This window comes from Anser anser (genome assembly GCF_964211835.1).
Source record: "Anser anser genome assembly, chromosome: 20".
Lineage (NCBI taxonomy): Eukaryota > Metazoa > Chordata > Aves > Anseriformes > Anatidae > Anser > Anser anser.
In genome coordinates this window covers 1,641,829-1,657,957 of record NC_139741.1, presented here as the reverse complement: position 1 = coordinate 1,657,957, position 16,129 = coordinate 1,641,829, and the positions used below count along the sequence as shown (strand labels likewise).

Sequence of the window (16,129 nt, the reverse complement as noted above, 5' to 3'; positions counted from 1 at the left end):
ACTTTCCTTCCAAATTAATCCCCCCCATGTCAAATGCAAGATAAAAATGTCCCCCCCAACATGATTTTATTTTAAAAAAAGCATTTACAAGACAAAAATGTTTTACACTTAAAATATGTCAGGTGGATTTAAAAAGAAATGTGACATTGATAGTGAAGTTGTCTAGGAGGAGTTTGCAGCACTCAAACTTTAAAGTTTGCTCATTTTCCATGGCTCAGGTCCCAATTCATTAAAAAAAATTACAAGAATGGATGAGGTTGTCAAAAGCAGCCGAGGGATCCGGCAGCACAGCCCCACCTGACGTGAACGGATGTGGCCAAACCCCCTCATCAGCTCAAGAGACCTCAGCTATCGCCTCCTCACAGGGATGTGGACCGGGCATGTGATTTACTGTGAGAGGCATCACTGCGTTCACCCTGCCCGCACGTGAACGGCTAAGCTGAGCCTGAATTTATGACTGACACTGAGCACGAGTAGAGGGAAATGTCCCTTTTTGCTGATTGTAGGAGATAGCTGCTGTGACAGATAAGAGAACTTGTTTGATCTAGTGTGGTAAACTGGTGGCTGTGTCCTCACAAGCTGCAATAGAAAAAGAAGGGGAGAGGGAAGCGAAGACCGGATAGCGCAGGGGACGGGGCCAGGAGTTGCCCACAGCCACCGCGGCCCTGCCGCAGCCCCCATGCGGTTAACTGCCCCCGGCGGGCTGCTCCCGCTGTTAAGCAAACATGCAGGTTTCCTCCATGGACACAGGACCACCACCCCACGAGCAATGGAGGTCATTAGTGCCCACACACCAGAGCCGAGGGGGTTTGGAAATGAGAAGGCCGCAGTCTCCTTGGGAGACCAAGACGCAGGCCCAGGCGCCAGGCTGAGTGCCGGCGCTGCAGAGCCACTGTGCTCGGGGGTGAGGGCAGGACCTGGGGCCAGGTCACCGTGGAGGTGGCCAGAGGGGACACAAAGCCATGCTGCCCGCAGCGGGGCTGCGGAAGGGGCAGCAGCCATAGGGCCCGGCCTGCAGCCCGGGGCACGGCAGGCCAGCAGCGAGTGGGGCAGGGGCCCTGCCTGGGCACTTTCTGGCTCCGTCCGGGCTGAAGATGGAACTGGGCCAGCGTGGGGCAACGGTGCTGTGCTCTGGGCTTTGGGCTGGGGCACGTGCAAAGGAGGGCTGTGCAAATTTGTAAAGGGAAAAAAGAAAAACCAACCGAAAAGAAGAAAAACCCCAACCATTTTTCTTGTAATGAATCGGGCCCATACACTGTATCACAAGATCATACTCTACTGCTCCTGAATACAATTCACTACCATGGCTGGATGGAAGTGGCGAACCCAGGATGTCCCTTCCGAAAACTGTCTTTGGATGGAGATGACGCTACATGAAACACACTGTGCCCAGAGCAGGGCTCACTGCACGTGCAAGTGGCAGCGGGGCCGGGGCTGCAACAAACCCACCTTCCTCCTTGAGATCTTGGGGCTGGGAGGGGTTCTTTTGATTCAGTTTTGGGGTTTTGCCAGTTTTGTGCAAAGAGGCAATTTCGAGGCTTGAAAGACATTTCCAAACACCATACTGCTCTTTAAACTTGCCAGAAAGGGTGTTGTTAATTTAGGATTAGTTTTAGTTTCGTATTGCAAGTTCAAATAAAAAACGAAAGAAACAAAACAAAACAGAAAACCCAACAGAAGGAAAAACAAAAAACACTCAAATTAAAGACAAATGATTTTCAGGCACAGAATTGATCAATGCTCAGTTCAGTTGTAATGGGCACCAAAAGCACTCCGATTAAAAAAATAATCAGGGAAGCAACGTTAATCCAGCCAAACCCTCTGTGCCTTGCTAAGGGGCAACTCACCAGGTCTGTTTGTACGTAAAACAAAACCTGAAGGGCAAAACATGAGGAAGAGGCAGAAACAATGAAGTCTTTTTTTTCTCCTGAAATCATATGCAAAAATCAACCCCTTTTTTTCCTCTTTGTTTCTTTTGTTTACTTTTTTGTTTCCCTCTGTGAAGGGGCAGTGGGAAGAGCAGGGAGATTGGGGATCCCCACAACCAGTCTGGCAAGTCACCCCTTAGGCGCTCTCTACATGCCACAAAATGGAACTGGTACAGATAATCCTTTGTAGCCTGCAAGCAGTGCCAGTTTGCATGGAACGGAGTTCTCCTGGTGTCTTGCTTTGGCCTCCACGGCATTAGGCTCACACTCGAGACACGTAAGGGCCTGCGCCCTCCTTCTGACCCGTTGCGTAGCGGTTTAGTCGGTTCTTTTCTGGAAGAGCCCAGTTCACGCACTGGGACTGCCAGAAAAGTCACCAAGAAACCCCCACATCAGGACTGTGTCATGAGTGAGCTGGGAAACAGCTGCCAACGCCGCGTCCTCCGCCTGGGCACAGGCCTCTGCCCGGCACAGCGGTGGGGGGCCGGTGGCTCCGACCCCCGGGAGCAGCCCCTGAGCCGAGGAGGCCACAGCCAGCTTCTCCCTTGGCTGGGCTCAGCGGCTCGGAGCCACCAGCACGCATGGGGACAGGCCAGGGCCAGGGCAGAGGAGGGCGCCGACAAACGAGCAGCTCACTTATGACTGCACTGAACACTCAATTCCCTATGAAAAGCACTAATTCGTATGTTTATCTGAATTTAAAACCAAAGGTAATAACGGTAATTGGCAATGATTTATTTATTTCCCTTAAGGGGAAAAAAATAAAAGTTTTCAGAAGGACAGGAAGAAAAGCTTTGGCATTTCTCATGGGAAGCAGGCCGGAGTTTGCAGCAGGGGATGGAGGTGGTTGCCCGAGAAAGGGGCAAATTGCCATCAGTGCTGGGTTGCCAGCACTGCAATGCATGTCCCTGGCCCCGCAGCACCGGGGTGCACTCCTCCTGCTCACCCACGGCCACCCCTGCACAGGAAGAAAACACCATCCCAGTAAAGGATGTGTCCAGACTGGTTTGAAGCGGGGAGCACAGCTCTGAGCACAGCAGGAGCCCATGCTGCTGCATTACCTCAGCACAAACTTTCCATGAGAAATGAAAACTTTTTTTCAAAAAAACCCACATTTTTTCTTTGTTTTGGTGTCCTTTATAATCTCAAATTTAAACCAAAGAAACAAAGAAACCAACATAATAAAGGAATAAATAAAGAAACAAATTAGAATATCTACCCAGGTTTTGGCAGTTCTTACGCCAATCTCCTGCAAGGTGCTCCAGGCCCCGTGGCCTCTGCTTGTAGTTTGGGTTTGGGTTTGATTTTTTTTTTTGATTTTTTTTTTGGTGATTGATTGTTTTCAGGTCCCCAGGATAAGTGTGAGGAAAATCAGAGAAATGATGGAGAGCTGCAGCCACACAGAATACCGACAGAGCTTTTACCTGACCCTGCACTCTGAGGGTTTGCTCTTCCACGGGCCCCCCTACCTGATCCTCTTGCTGCTGCCACGGCTGCCGCTGCTACTGGTCCATAAGCCGCTGCCGGAAAACCTGGCCGTGGAGAAAAGGAGAAGGGTAAAGAAAGAAGCCAGCGGGCACCACGCGTCTCTGCGGGGCGCGGGCGGCCGTGGCCTGCTAAGGGCAAGGCGTCTCCGAAGGGCAGCATGAGGCTGTGGTCCCAGCTCCCCGTGCCATCGACGGGCACTGTGTTTGGGATGAGACGAGCCCTGCCCGCGTGCCTGCTGCAGGCAGTCTTTGCTGGTACGCAGGTGGCCCAAATCTCCTTGCAGAAGATGCAAACAGCAGCGTGTGCCGCTGACGGCGTTTCGTCCCGCGCATCTGGCCATGGACGCTGCAGAAGCCAAGGTGGATAAACTCAGAGGGACGCCTGCAGCACTCAGCTTACACCTCCTTACTTTCAGATGGTTAGGGTCGGACCGCTCGCACAAAACAATGGGTGCGTTTTGTTCCGTGCTTATTTGCAAGTGATAATAATGTGCTGATCTATAGACATAACAGTAATGGAAAATACGAGAAGGTCTTCATGTCAAGATCACAGATTTGCTGGGATCAAGCAGAAAAAAACTCACTGGGATGTAATTTAAAAAAGAGAGAAAGAAAAAAGCTTTTGAAAGCAAAACAGCCACAGATCAAGGATCTCTAAGACATACACCCTGCTACAGGGGGGCTGAGACGTTACAAATGAATGAAATGCTACTAGCAAGATTTCAGATTCGGTTTCTTTACTTAATTAATATTAAAAAGATCTGCCAGAGGCTCTGACTTTAAATACATATTTTAAGAGGGCAATGGCAAGGTCCAGGCTATCAGCAGGAACCCCAAATACCCTTGCTGCAAAGTCAACAAAGCAGTCACAGCACTCCTGGTCTTTGGGAGCTCCGGCTGCTTCTGGTGCCAGCCAGGACACCCTCTGGGGTGCCACGGCACCTGCCCCTCAAGCATGCTCCAGGACTTTGATCACAGCTGCTTTGCAATGCTGAAGAACCACACAAAAACAACTGAGACAACAGAAAAGAGAACAGCAAACTAGGGAGACGGAGAGAGCGAGATCCAGAAGAACCAGCAGACTACGAGCCCGCTACCTCTAGCGCTACATCTGAGCTACAGGGAATCTACCGGGGGCATGAACAGAGAGCAGCTAGGCTAGAGTGACTTGAGGCTACTTAAAACATTAATTAAAAAAAGACATACTTGCATTTAAATATGGTAATAGGGCTGTTGAGGGAAAAGAAAAAGTCTAGGTAAATGTATGCAGAGCTACCCCAGGCTGCTGCCTGCTGCTGCTCCCCGCCCACAGAGCCCATGCGTGCAGCAAATCCTGTTACTTAATGCCGCTGTGAACTGTTTGTTTTCATTATGTTGATGATCTGCTATGATCTCCAAGGAGCGGGATGCAGTGGGAAGCACATCCATACTGGGGGATGTTGTAACCAAAGTGTACTCTTGCTGGTGATGGACACATTAACCCTGGTTGGCTCCCTCCTGACATATGGGTAGCGGATCTACAATATCCTGGAGTGAGAAGACTTCAGTATTAGAAAGTCAAACCAACCTTCGAACAGCAGGGAAAACACCTGCAGGACAAGTGCACAGGCTCTGGGCTTCGTTTTTGTGCAGAGCCGTGCCTAGGCCAAACCCCAAGCTGGTGCTGTGGGTGATGCAGGAGCAGAGCTGGCACTGTCCTTAAAGCCTCTCCTCTGCCACGGCACACATCCTGCTAACGCGTCCTGAGAACAGCCTCCTCGGCGTTCCCGTGTCACATTTGGGACCAGCCGTCCACCAGCAAATCTGCCACTTGGAGGCTCTGGGGGCTCGCTAAACCATCCGTAAGGGATCAGAGGAGCTGTGGATTTCCCATGGAATAAAACGCCTCTGCCAAAACCAATCTAATACCCTTCAAATCACCAAGCATCCCCTGAAAGCAGCATAAAGAACAGGGCTGGAAAGTTTGTTTCTCTTGTTCAACTGCCAGGGACTCTCAGTATCTATTTGAAATGCAGGACAAAAAGTTTTGCCATGCAAAAGAATGAAATAACAAGGGTGGAGAAAGCACTCCACAGAAAGAGCCTGAACAAAGCATTTATTATGGCATTCCAGAGTTCACTGCAGACAGATGTGTGAGAAATTAATCCCTCCTCCCCCAAAGAAAGCCATTCTCCTGGTTCTGAGATGAAAGCATCTGCGCGACACGGCACTCCGGACAGCTCAAGTGCGGTCAGGCCTGCTCACGCGCTGCCCAGGACGGCCGCATGGTGCAGCAGGATGGCGCGGCCGCCGCACAAGTGGGAGATGGAAGCAGTGATGGATTATCCCCACTGGCAAAACCTGCTTACCAGTACAGACTCGCAGACTGACTCCATCACTGGAGGATCCCTAAATCAATCCAACACACTGAAAGTAATCAGTCCCACACACTGAAATTACATTTGCCAGGCACTGCATTAATCAGCTCCTTCATCTGAAAACAAATTTCCCAGTCATCACACTATCGAGCACGTTAATGCTGTGTGGTGTCTAAGAACTGTGCCAACTTGTGTCTTATACTGATGGAGTTCTTTGTCCCCGAGTCTCTCAGGAATGATCGGCAGCTGACACTGCCTCCATTTCACAGACGGGATAAAATGAGGCACAAAGAAGCAAAGTGACTCCAGAAAGTTATCTGCAGAGAGCAAAGGATGCAGCCCGGCTCTCACCCATTCTGGTCTCAAGCTCCACCACAAAACATCTGTAATTCCCTTCACACCGATCCTATAGCATTCCTGGAACACTTTTGGTCATGCTGTATTATTACCTCCCATCGTTTACACATTTTTAAATCAGTGAGGACTTTAAGCAATGTGACTACAGTGACTGTGAAATTAACGCTGAACCCTTTCTGTGTCCTGCAATAAACTTCTGCCTTAATTGTCCTTCTGTGTTCCTGCACCATTGTATTAAAATTTGAGAGCTGGGGTACCTGGAGCTATTTACGGAAGCAGAAAGCATTAGCAAGCACTTGTGCTAGTTTCTGTGCCCCAGAAGCAATCTGCTCGTCCACAGAGCCTCTTGCTGGCCCTGCAGATCACACCAGCACTTCGGCGAGGACGCCTGCCTGCGTTCCAGCAGTGACAGCCCCTTGCCCTGGGCCTGGGTTTAAACCAGCTCCCCCGAGTCCCCGAGGCACCTTGCAGAGCGCTGCTCCCCAGGCAGTGGCGGGGGTGGATCCGCTCCGTCCTGCCCTGCCCGACGGCCGTGGGGCTGCCTCAGGAGCTTGCCTTGGCAGAGCCGTGCACTGAGCCTCTGCCGCCTGCACGCTCCCAGGGCATGATTAACAGGCTTGGAGGGAACTGGGCACCCAGTCCAGGGCACTGGGAAGCCACTGGGAGGCACTGGCCGTAGCATGCTCTAGATCCAGCCCCCAGCGGCGATCCCACCGTCTGTCTGAGATGCAAGGGCCCAGGCTGCCTTCCTCCAAGCCCGCTGCGCTCTGAAGTCAACTGGGAAATCAGGAAGGGCTGGCGGGTGAGATCGACTCGTTCACCGTGTTTGTGTGAGGGGCTCCAATTCTCGCAGAAACAACCCCTGTCCTTCTTTGTGTATCCTCTGCATATAACTGCCTAGAGAAAACAAGATACCAAAGCTGTTCCAAAGGAGCAAAGTGCCCACTTTAGGCGTTGCAATTAGAAGATATTTTACAGTAAACGTTTTGCAGTGGGCTTGCACACTGACCAGGAAAGCCCTGAGGATTCACAGCAATTTCATGCTCTCTTATTGCTCAGAATGAGCCAAAGCCAGTATTTGGAGGTCAATTCTTCACAGATAAATTTTTCTGCTTCCTGCATCAATAGTTTCACTTTAAATACTGAAGCAGCCTCATGTGAGGGAAGACAGACATATCTGTTTTTAAATGCTGTGCCCTGAGGTCACAGATCGAGTCAGAGGCTGTCTGCAAGCAACTGCTTTCTCCAACCGATAAACAAGTTTGGGAGCAGGGGATCGAAAGGGTGGCACACGACCGAGAGCAGCAGGACTGGAGTTCAGCAGGCAGCACGTAGCCCCACTGGCTCACACTTGGCATTACCAAGCAGAAAAAAAAACTAAGATCTGGGGATTTAGCAGATCTTTCGGGAGATTTGGGAACAAATCTGGCAAGAGCAATGCTGCATGAGGAGGGCCAGTCCTTGCACGGGGCTCAGGGGCTCCGTGGGGGGCACACACCATTGCAGGTCTCTGCAGGACCAGGACTGGGCCCCAGGGCTGCCCAGGAGCACCTCCAGCAGCAGGGGACCGGGACCGCTGGTGCTTCCTGCGAGCCACAGCCCCTGCCCCATGCACCACGGCAGTGCTCCGGGCCGGAGCAACGCTGCCTGCAAAGCCACCCGTGTCTTCACTCTGCTCGCTTCCATTTAAAACACATTTCTCCTCTACCCCAGCATGAAGGTAGCTGAAAGATGACTAGAAACAAGTGGAAAACACAATAAGCATTATATACCCCCTTCCTCTCTGCTGCCAGGACACTATAAAACATCTCCCATTGCAGCAAAGCGAATTACACCCATTTGCTTTCAAGGGTCTGCACCTCACCCTCAGACAGGCACAGTGTGTGCATCGCCCGAGCATCCCTTGCTGGGGTCTGGAAACCCCCTGCAGCGCCAGTAACGAAGGCATGGTTTGAACACAGAGCCCTTTTCATGTCGCTCAAGCTTTCGAAAGAAAACATCTCAGCAACGGGGCAGGAGAAGCCAGCACACACTTGCCAACTCCCTGAGAGGGGAAAGAAGAACGCAGCGGCTGTGCAGGTCTGTTGTGCCGGGGGTCTCGCTGCGGACACGGCCGGCACTTCGCTTCCAGTCTGTGCTACCGGGGCAGAACTGAGGAGGGAGGAGTCTTTGTTTGCACTTGCAGGTGATGGCAAGGAACCGCAAGGCTCAGGCAAAGGGAGGGGAAGCGGCCTCTGCTGAAGCGTGCTGCAGCTGCGGCCACGTCCGGCTGGCTGGGGGTGCTGCGGGGAGCTGGGGGTGCTCGGCAGCGGGGCCAGGAGGACCCAAAAACTTCACCTGCAAGTGCTGCCCCGCTGCCAGCCAGGCCACCGCTGTCACGGCCGTGGCCAGGCCGTCACCAGCCCTCCCCTGCTGTCCTGGCCCAGATGGGCAACACCAAGTGCTTCAGGCTCGGCTCTGCTCAGCCCCTGCAGACCCAGGAGGACACGATGCCGCACTCTGCAAGCAGCCAGACAGCAGCAACCAAACAACAAAACCAAAAAGTCACAAAGACCAAGATATCAGGTTTTCCATCAAAAAAGACTAAGCAAAGGATTTTCTCTGCTTCCTACCAGCCAAAGCACGTAGGGCAGAAGAGGTCGTACGTTTAGACTTTGGCAATAAGCACGTGGATTTAAAGCAACAATAAAAATGCAAGCCGAGAGTCTCAAATCATCATCTGCCTTCAGCACCAGACTTCAGAAAAACAACAGAAATTATGAGATGCGCATGGAGAATGAAAGCCGCCATAAAACAAGCAGAATACTTCCTCCCAGTTAACCGACTATTTGCATGCGTTGGCGTCACAGCTGAGCGCCGGGGCTCAGCCTCCCGAGCACCGCTCCGAGCGGGGCGTTTCGGAGGCCGGGCGGCCGAGCTCCGGGTTTACGTTCCGCCCCATCTTACAGCGCTTTGTCTTTTAGGCTGACCTGGCTCACGCAGCGTGCCGATCTACATCAGTCGTTTGGGAGTTCACTTGATCTCCCAGAAAAAAAAGTGTGAAGTCGAGAATGTAAAATCGTCTGCAGGTTGAGTGGGAAAAGGCGAGGGGAAACTGATCCCCTCCTTTCAAGCAGCGTTACCAGCGGCTTTGATCAGCACAGAAAAGCGTTGCGAGGCTCACAGCTGTCATTTCAAATGGGTTCTCGCTTGCATTATTCTTTCCATTAGGCAGTGTTATCCTCTTTGTAGGATCTTTAGGCTTCATTTCAAAAGTATCAGAGACTCACAAGCATGAAGCAGAAGAGCCCAGTAGCCTTTTTTTTGGGAGGCCGGCAGGCGTGGGTCCAATTTACTGGACACAAATGCAGTCTTTAATGGTGAGCATGCACAAGGGAAAGCTCCATCCCAAAACAATCCCTTTATGTTTAAAACCTTCATCTTTCAGTCCTCTGTCTCCCCCTCTCCTTTTCTATAAGAAACAAGAATGAGAAAGGAAAACCAGCTGCCATTTCAAGCTTCAGATTAACAACTAACCGCTCACCATACAGAGGGGAACATACACAGAGAAACTGAATTTTATCCGGGCTTGGTGAAAGACAAGGATTCTACCAAACCACTCACATGCTATCATGGTTTAGTAGCAATTAACACTTTTGGATTTCATCGAAGACCCTGTGAAGCCCTCCCCACGCCCACAGGCTGTGACTGTCCGCAGTGCCTGGCGCTTCCAGCAGCGAACCCGCCGTGTCCCCGCGGACGTGGGGCAGTGCCGCCTGCCCGACGGCCAGAGGGGAACAAGGCACGAGGTCCACGGAAATGGAGAATTTGTTTCCTAAGCTTTCGATCAATTCTATTAATACTTTTAGCTTCTCCAGGCCTGCTCAGAGTTCTTTATTGTGACAGCCCCATTAACTGTTTCCCTTTGTCTTTATATGCTGTGTTACATCAAGCTTATTAAAATCTATTTCACCAGGTCAGAAAATTAGCGAACTTCAGATACTGCACATCATGCATAATGGAAACCTCATTAAACAGCCCACTGTGTTATTCAAGGCACAGTCATCTGCTGCTTAAAATGTACGATGCGTAGCAAGATTTTGTAGGAAAATTCCCAACGTCAGACACCCGTAATGCGCTTCACACCGGATGCGTGTTTGCAGATGGATGTTATTATGAACAAATATTTCTGCTTTGGAATTTCAACAAAACAATAAAAGCCAAATATAGTTAATTTAAAATTTGGCACTTCCACATTATGTACAGTGAACAACCCATTTTTCAGCTGTTTACCGCTCTCAGGCCACGGTTTTTAAAATGAGAATGATGCACTTTTGCCTAGTAATTACTTTATGCATCAGTGAGACAAAGCCTTGTTTGTCTCCAAATTATCGTTCTGTGTCATTTCAAGTGTAATAACCCTTTTGCAGTTATTTCACCATACAGAAAACTGGGAAAGTTCTCAAAGGCAAATGGTTCACTCTAAGAAAAATATTTATTCAAAAAAAAAAAAACACAACAAAACCAAAACCAAAAAAAAACACAACCCAAACCAAAACAATCCAAACCAAGAAGCAAAAGCTGGTAGCTGTTTTAGCTTATTTACTCTACTTAAAAGCTACTCCAACCCTATAGCAGCTTTAAGGCATTCACTACGCTTCTGAAATGCGTCCTATGAAAACTATACCTCCCACCACCCACCACTCTAACTCGGTATGTAATTCTCCCTAATTTAGTATCTGGTGAAATACAGGGAATTATGAGCTTCAAGTGAAAGCAGCTGATGTGCATGAAAGAGAATCTCAACTAAATCGCTTCCTAAAAGCAAGTAATTCTGTTTAGTACTAAGCTGATCGCCCGATGAAAGCATTTCTCATTTTAAAGCCCAAAGCCAAACACTTACCATTGATTTTTAATAAACAAGGTATGTATAAATGAAATGATCATTGCAGGGGGAGGAATCCTTGTGAATTCACTGAACCCACACCTGACACACAGCACAGCAGCGCGGAATTTCAGTCACCTGCTGCTGAACGAACAAGGGCAGGTTAGGTGGAACAGCATCAAGGCATAGATTTAAAGTTCAGCAAAGTGGCACTGATTTGCTTCAAGCCTCATTTCAGTTGCTTTGATGGTAGAGAAAATGAGCTATTTTGTTTAAACAGCTTGTTTAAATTTTTATGAATGATCTAAACTATCTGGGTAAGTATTATTAAAAGACAGATCCCAGACTATGAACGAACGCATAAAAAGAACTCACGCCTGGAAGCTGAAGCTGGCAAAATTCAACACAGATGAGAGGCACCTACATAAAGGAGGAGGTAATTAATCAGAGGACAAGGTTATCGGAGGGCAGGAAATTCTCCACAACTTGCAGGTTTCCAAGTCAGGAGCGAGTGCCTCGCCAGAAGACACGCTACAGCTCCCCGCAGCTTATGGAGCGCAACAGCAGTGGCTGGCAGGGACAGGGAACTTCACGCTTCCTTGGTGGAGGAACTGCCGCTGTGCATTTCATAATCCACATTATGAAAAAGGTCAGAGGAGAGGACTGTGGTGCTGAGCCTAAAAACCCTCAGGGCATCACTGCAGGGACTATGTATTACTGCTTCTGGGCAAAGGAGAACTTGGAAGCTACTTAAAACTTAATTATGAGCTTGAAACCCTACTATTAAATGTGACTGAAGAATGTTTTTGTGCTTTAAGGAGAATAATCTTTTCAATTCTTTTTCAACCCCCAGCTCCCAGTTTTTAACAGCTTTACAGTTAAAAATTGTATCTACAGAGGCCAAAGGCCTACGCAGGTGAGCTGCTGTGCTCCAGCCGATTTGGACAGGCAGAACTTCCTACAGCAGAACTGGCGTTACCACATCATGTTATGCTTTCCATAGGGTAACCTGCGTTTGCTTCCATACGTATGGGCCTGCGTTACGACTCTTCACTCCTGTGGCTAAGTATTCTCATTAAGTTCCCCAGCTGCCGCAGCTGCGGCCTGCTCACCACACAACGACCACTCGGGGACTCTTTTGCTGCAGAACTGCCCGAAACACAAAGAGCTCATGAGAGACCCGGATGGACTGGCAGGTTTGTTTGGTTTTTCTTTGCTTTCCTCCCTGTCCCTTTAGGATCGCTCATTTTCAGGGCATTAACATTTAAACGTGAACATTTAAAGCCCATCGCAAATTTCATGCACAGATCAGTGAGCAGCTGGGAACAGGACAACCAAGTTCAATGTTCAAGATGTCCTTACTGATCAAGTAGGCGTTCAAGGCATCAGCATAGGGCCTGGCAAAGTTTGCCAGACAAGCGGTATGGGGAAACCTTACCAGAACCTTGCTCGCAGCACAAAGCCTCTGGACCTGGACAGAAGTGGGGGCAGCACTTGTACTAGCCACCTGCTGCTGTTCCAGTTGGAAGCTGGACCACTGGCTGAGATCAGCAGCTTCTCCCCTGAAAAACTCCCCTTAAATTCAATAGCCAGGATATTACTTCAAGGAGCGGGGCAAAGGGCAGGTGAAAAGGAATTTTACAAAGCACTTCTCTGCAACACGGGAAAAAAAAAACACAACACAACTCTTCTCAGAAAACAAACGCACCTAAAAGCTGCTTAAGCTCTGCTTGGATTTGGGGAACAGCTCTAGATAACATTTTTCTTGCATCAAACCAAAAGCTATTGCCATCTAAGCAGAACTTGAAGGAGTACCTTCTGGCTTTATGGGCTTTGCTATATTAACTTCTCAGTTTGTTTTCCACAGCTTCAGCTGCTCCTTGCTCCAGGGACGTGACTGCAACAAGAACGGCTCCTCCTCAGCCTGCCCTCGGCCAGCAAAGGAAACCCAAACTCTTAATTTTAAACCAGGTCTAGTCCACAGCCTTTGTTTTCATTGATGAAGACAGAAACTGAAAGTTCTGAAGAGTGACAATTAAGGTGATTCTAGCAGATTTCAAATGCATTTTGTAAACCACTTTATGCCATGCAGATGCAGTGATGTGTTTTAGGTGAACAAAAGCATGCAGTGCAGGGATGATTACAGCAGATTTTAAGCAGTTAAGAGAGGGTTAGACAAAGAAGTCAGAACGGTTCCTCTTACTGTTACAAGGCTTAACTGAGCTGCACCTCCCGAGTACTTCCACTGCTTTATACCATGTCTCGCTACATACAAAATGGTCTGCTTGGCAGTATGGTGACGCTACAAACATACCCTTTTCCTCTCGCTCCCACTGCATCTCCTTTAGGAGACTACTTATAAAGGAGTGGGAAACCAAGAGTGAGAGACCTGCAGAAGAGCAAAATAAGCTTGCAGCTTTGTAATATTCCTGAATGTCCTCAAAACCAGATACAGCAACTTAATTCCTTACCTCCTTCTTTCAGGCACAATGAAAAAGAAGCCTGAAGCTTGTCATTATTATAGCAATTACTCTTGTCTTTGGTACCAGCTCCTTTTCTTGACCCAGAAAATAACTATCAGACTCACTAGGCAAGCATCACAAATAACTTCTATGTAAGAACAGCTTCCTTCCCAGAACTGATGGACTACAAGTGAACAGTTTGCTACTGCTATCGGAAAAGAAACTAAATTAAGCTTTATACATTAACAGAAAGTTGGTTTGGTCTTAAATGCTCTCATAATAATAAAAAAATACAGTTTAAACTTTTAACTGATCTTGCATTGCATTTTCACAGCACCAGGCACTGCAAGAGCATGACCCAAGACTGGGCTTTGCAGACTACGGAGTATCATTATTAATAGGCAAGTGTATTTCCAGGAGCTCAGAAAAGTTTGTGAAAAATATTTGTTTTTCCCACCTCTCCCCATACACAAAGGCTTTAATAAGTTTTAAACATTCAAGCAAACAAACCCTTAATTAAAAAGAAATTTAAATTCCTGAGCTGAAGGCTTCTAAGTAACTTTGACAATCCCCAGACATGCAGATAATGATGGAAGAAAGTATAACAGAGGGAAACAAAGCGATGGCAACTTCCGTGCTCTCCCAGGCACAGCCAGCAGCACCAGTCCCACTGTGGGGTCTGGGGACAACGTTTGCCATCCCAGCGAGGGACCTTCTCTAAAGCAACAAGAGTTACCTGGTTTTCCTTTCCATTTCCAAACAGAAGAAAGAGACTCCTGCACATCAGTGCTGGAGAGTTTGCAACAAGGCTTTCTAACAAACACGCTTGTGGGTTTGATGCTTAAACCCACCTCGGTCAGCATGATGGAAGATCAGAGTGTTGGGAATACCGCAATTTTTACATGTAGACATTGCTCTCCCCCCAGTTACAAGTGCGTTGTCATATTTTCTTGTTTTAATTTTTGCTGTCAACACACCTCGTATGTAACCATTCATCTGCAGGTTCTTCAAATACTGGGTCACACGCTTGGAGTGATGGTTGTTTTATTCTTTTATTAAATTGTCATTGGTACTGGTTATTTGGTGCATCCAAACCAAAATATTAAAACTGCAAGCTAAGAGAGCAGCAACACAGCATATCCATTGTAAACAATTTATTATTATTTTCTACCTTAGTTACTTACAGGAAAAAAGTCATAAAAAAGAAAAAAAGAAAAGCACAGATGGACTATTTACAAAAAATGAGAAAATTCACAATAGCCGAAATGTTTGCAAATCATGCACACTAAGACAAGTTCACAAAAGCAAAGCAATTCATAGCAAAAAAACCCAAACAAAATAATAAGAAGCCATACAGATTAAAAAAAGCTATTGCCTGCAGAAAAGTAAAAAGAAAACTAACCAATTATTACATCAAGCATCTTTAATGAAATGAACAGCATAGCCGTGTATTGTAGAGCCTTTGACACTGACATTTTAACAAGTGGATTAACAAACATTAAAATGCATTACAGTTCTACTGTAAGCATGCAATTTACTTCTCACAAACTTATAAAATGGGTAGAAACACTTAAAGAAAAACAGGATTCAAATACAATGTGTGTTTTCTACCCAAAACACCAGAACCTGGTCTTGTTAAAAGGGAAGCCAATGGATAGAGGCATATCACAGAGCTTTGAGGTTCTTCTGGCATTCGGGTGAAGATTAAGAGGCGCAATACAGCTCAAGCTAGCGAGGTGAAAGCTTGCCCCTCTTGCCAAAATTTAAGCAATTTGCCCATGATTTGCAAGCAAAGTCTGGAAGTAAGAGCAGCTGCAGGGAGTACGTGAAAGCGTTGCCTGCTGCAAGAGGAGGGGGCAGCTAGCGGTGCAGAGCTCGAGCGGGGGCTGCTGCAGCACAGCGCTCCAGCCCCCAGCCTGGCGGCCACGCGGGGGCTCGCCAGCCACTGACCCCGGCACCGCTGCATCGGGGCACAGCTCCGTGACTGCGGCAGCTCTGGGCAGAGCCCCCACGACAAAGCAAATCAAGAGAACACAACACAAGTGGGTCAGCTGCACCCACAGCCACTGGCGGCACAGGTTCACACCTGCCCGCACGGGGTGTGCTCGTTTGGAGGAATTAAACCCCGCTTTGTCGATAACCCCAGCAGGAGGAGAGCCTAGTCTCACTCCGCTGTAACTATGATTTGTGCTACTGCTGAACGTCTCTGTGTAAAAAAGCGCCAGCATCTCTCTTTGGGGCTGCTGTGTAAGAACCAATCATCATTTTTCCTTCCTTGATAAAATTATTTCTAAGAAGTTTGTGAGAAGTCATGCCTTCATAACGCCCCTATCCCCAGTCCTTGTGAGTTACATTCCAAGTGGGCATTAAAAACTCATAACAAAGCAGAGGAAAAAAAATTTAAAAAAGAAAAAAATAAAAAGCAAACTCAAAGCAGTGAGGATATGGAGCCTTTAAAAAAATAAAAAATAAAATAAAAGTCCAGTCAATCAAACCAGCCAGTAAGAGCAGCAATTTTTCAGTGGACATTGATATTAAACATGGACCACCCAGGCTTTTTCTGTCTCTCTCTCTCTCATTAGCACTGTAGTAAACCCCGATTAATTTGTTATGCATCTTTAAGAACTAGTTGATAAAAATTATGTCTTGTGAAATCGGCAAATAGTCTGCAAAG

General features: G+C 48.0%; 1 protein-coding gene and 1 long non-coding RNA gene across 17 annotated transcripts in view; one reads left to right on the top strand and one right to left on the bottom strand.

Annotated features, from left to right (window-relative positions):
• MSI2 (musashi RNA binding protein 2) overlaps positions 1-16,129 on the bottom strand; it is a 238,687-nt gene that overhangs the window by 25,038 nt on the left and 197,520 nt on the right. For 6 of the 15 annotated variants that reach the window (XM_083805959.1, XM_083805955.1, XM_083805954.1 and 3 more), the window contains one exon: positions 3,353-3,460. The exons of 4 other annotated variants lie outside the window; for them this stretch is intronic. In XM_083805959.1, the coding sequence (XP_083662085.1) occupies positions 3,353-3,460 (108 nt within the window). Of the gene's footprint in view, positions 1-3,352; positions 3,461-14,594; positions 16,122-16,129 lie in introns of those variants that run through there. 5 more of the 15 variants (XM_083805960.1, XM_083805956.1, XM_083805948.1 and 2 more) reach the window with 2 other exon arrangements.
• On the top strand, positions 3,467-14,075 carry LOC310884324. Of its 2 annotated transcripts, XR_014574160.1 has the most exons (4): positions 3,467-11,642; positions 11,847-11,909; positions 11,997-12,189; positions 12,861-14,075. It is a non-coding gene; the product is annotated as an uncharacterized lncRNA (long non-coding RNA). The 2 variants fall into 2 exon arrangements; XR_014574161.1 differs by having other exon boundaries at positions 3,467-12,189.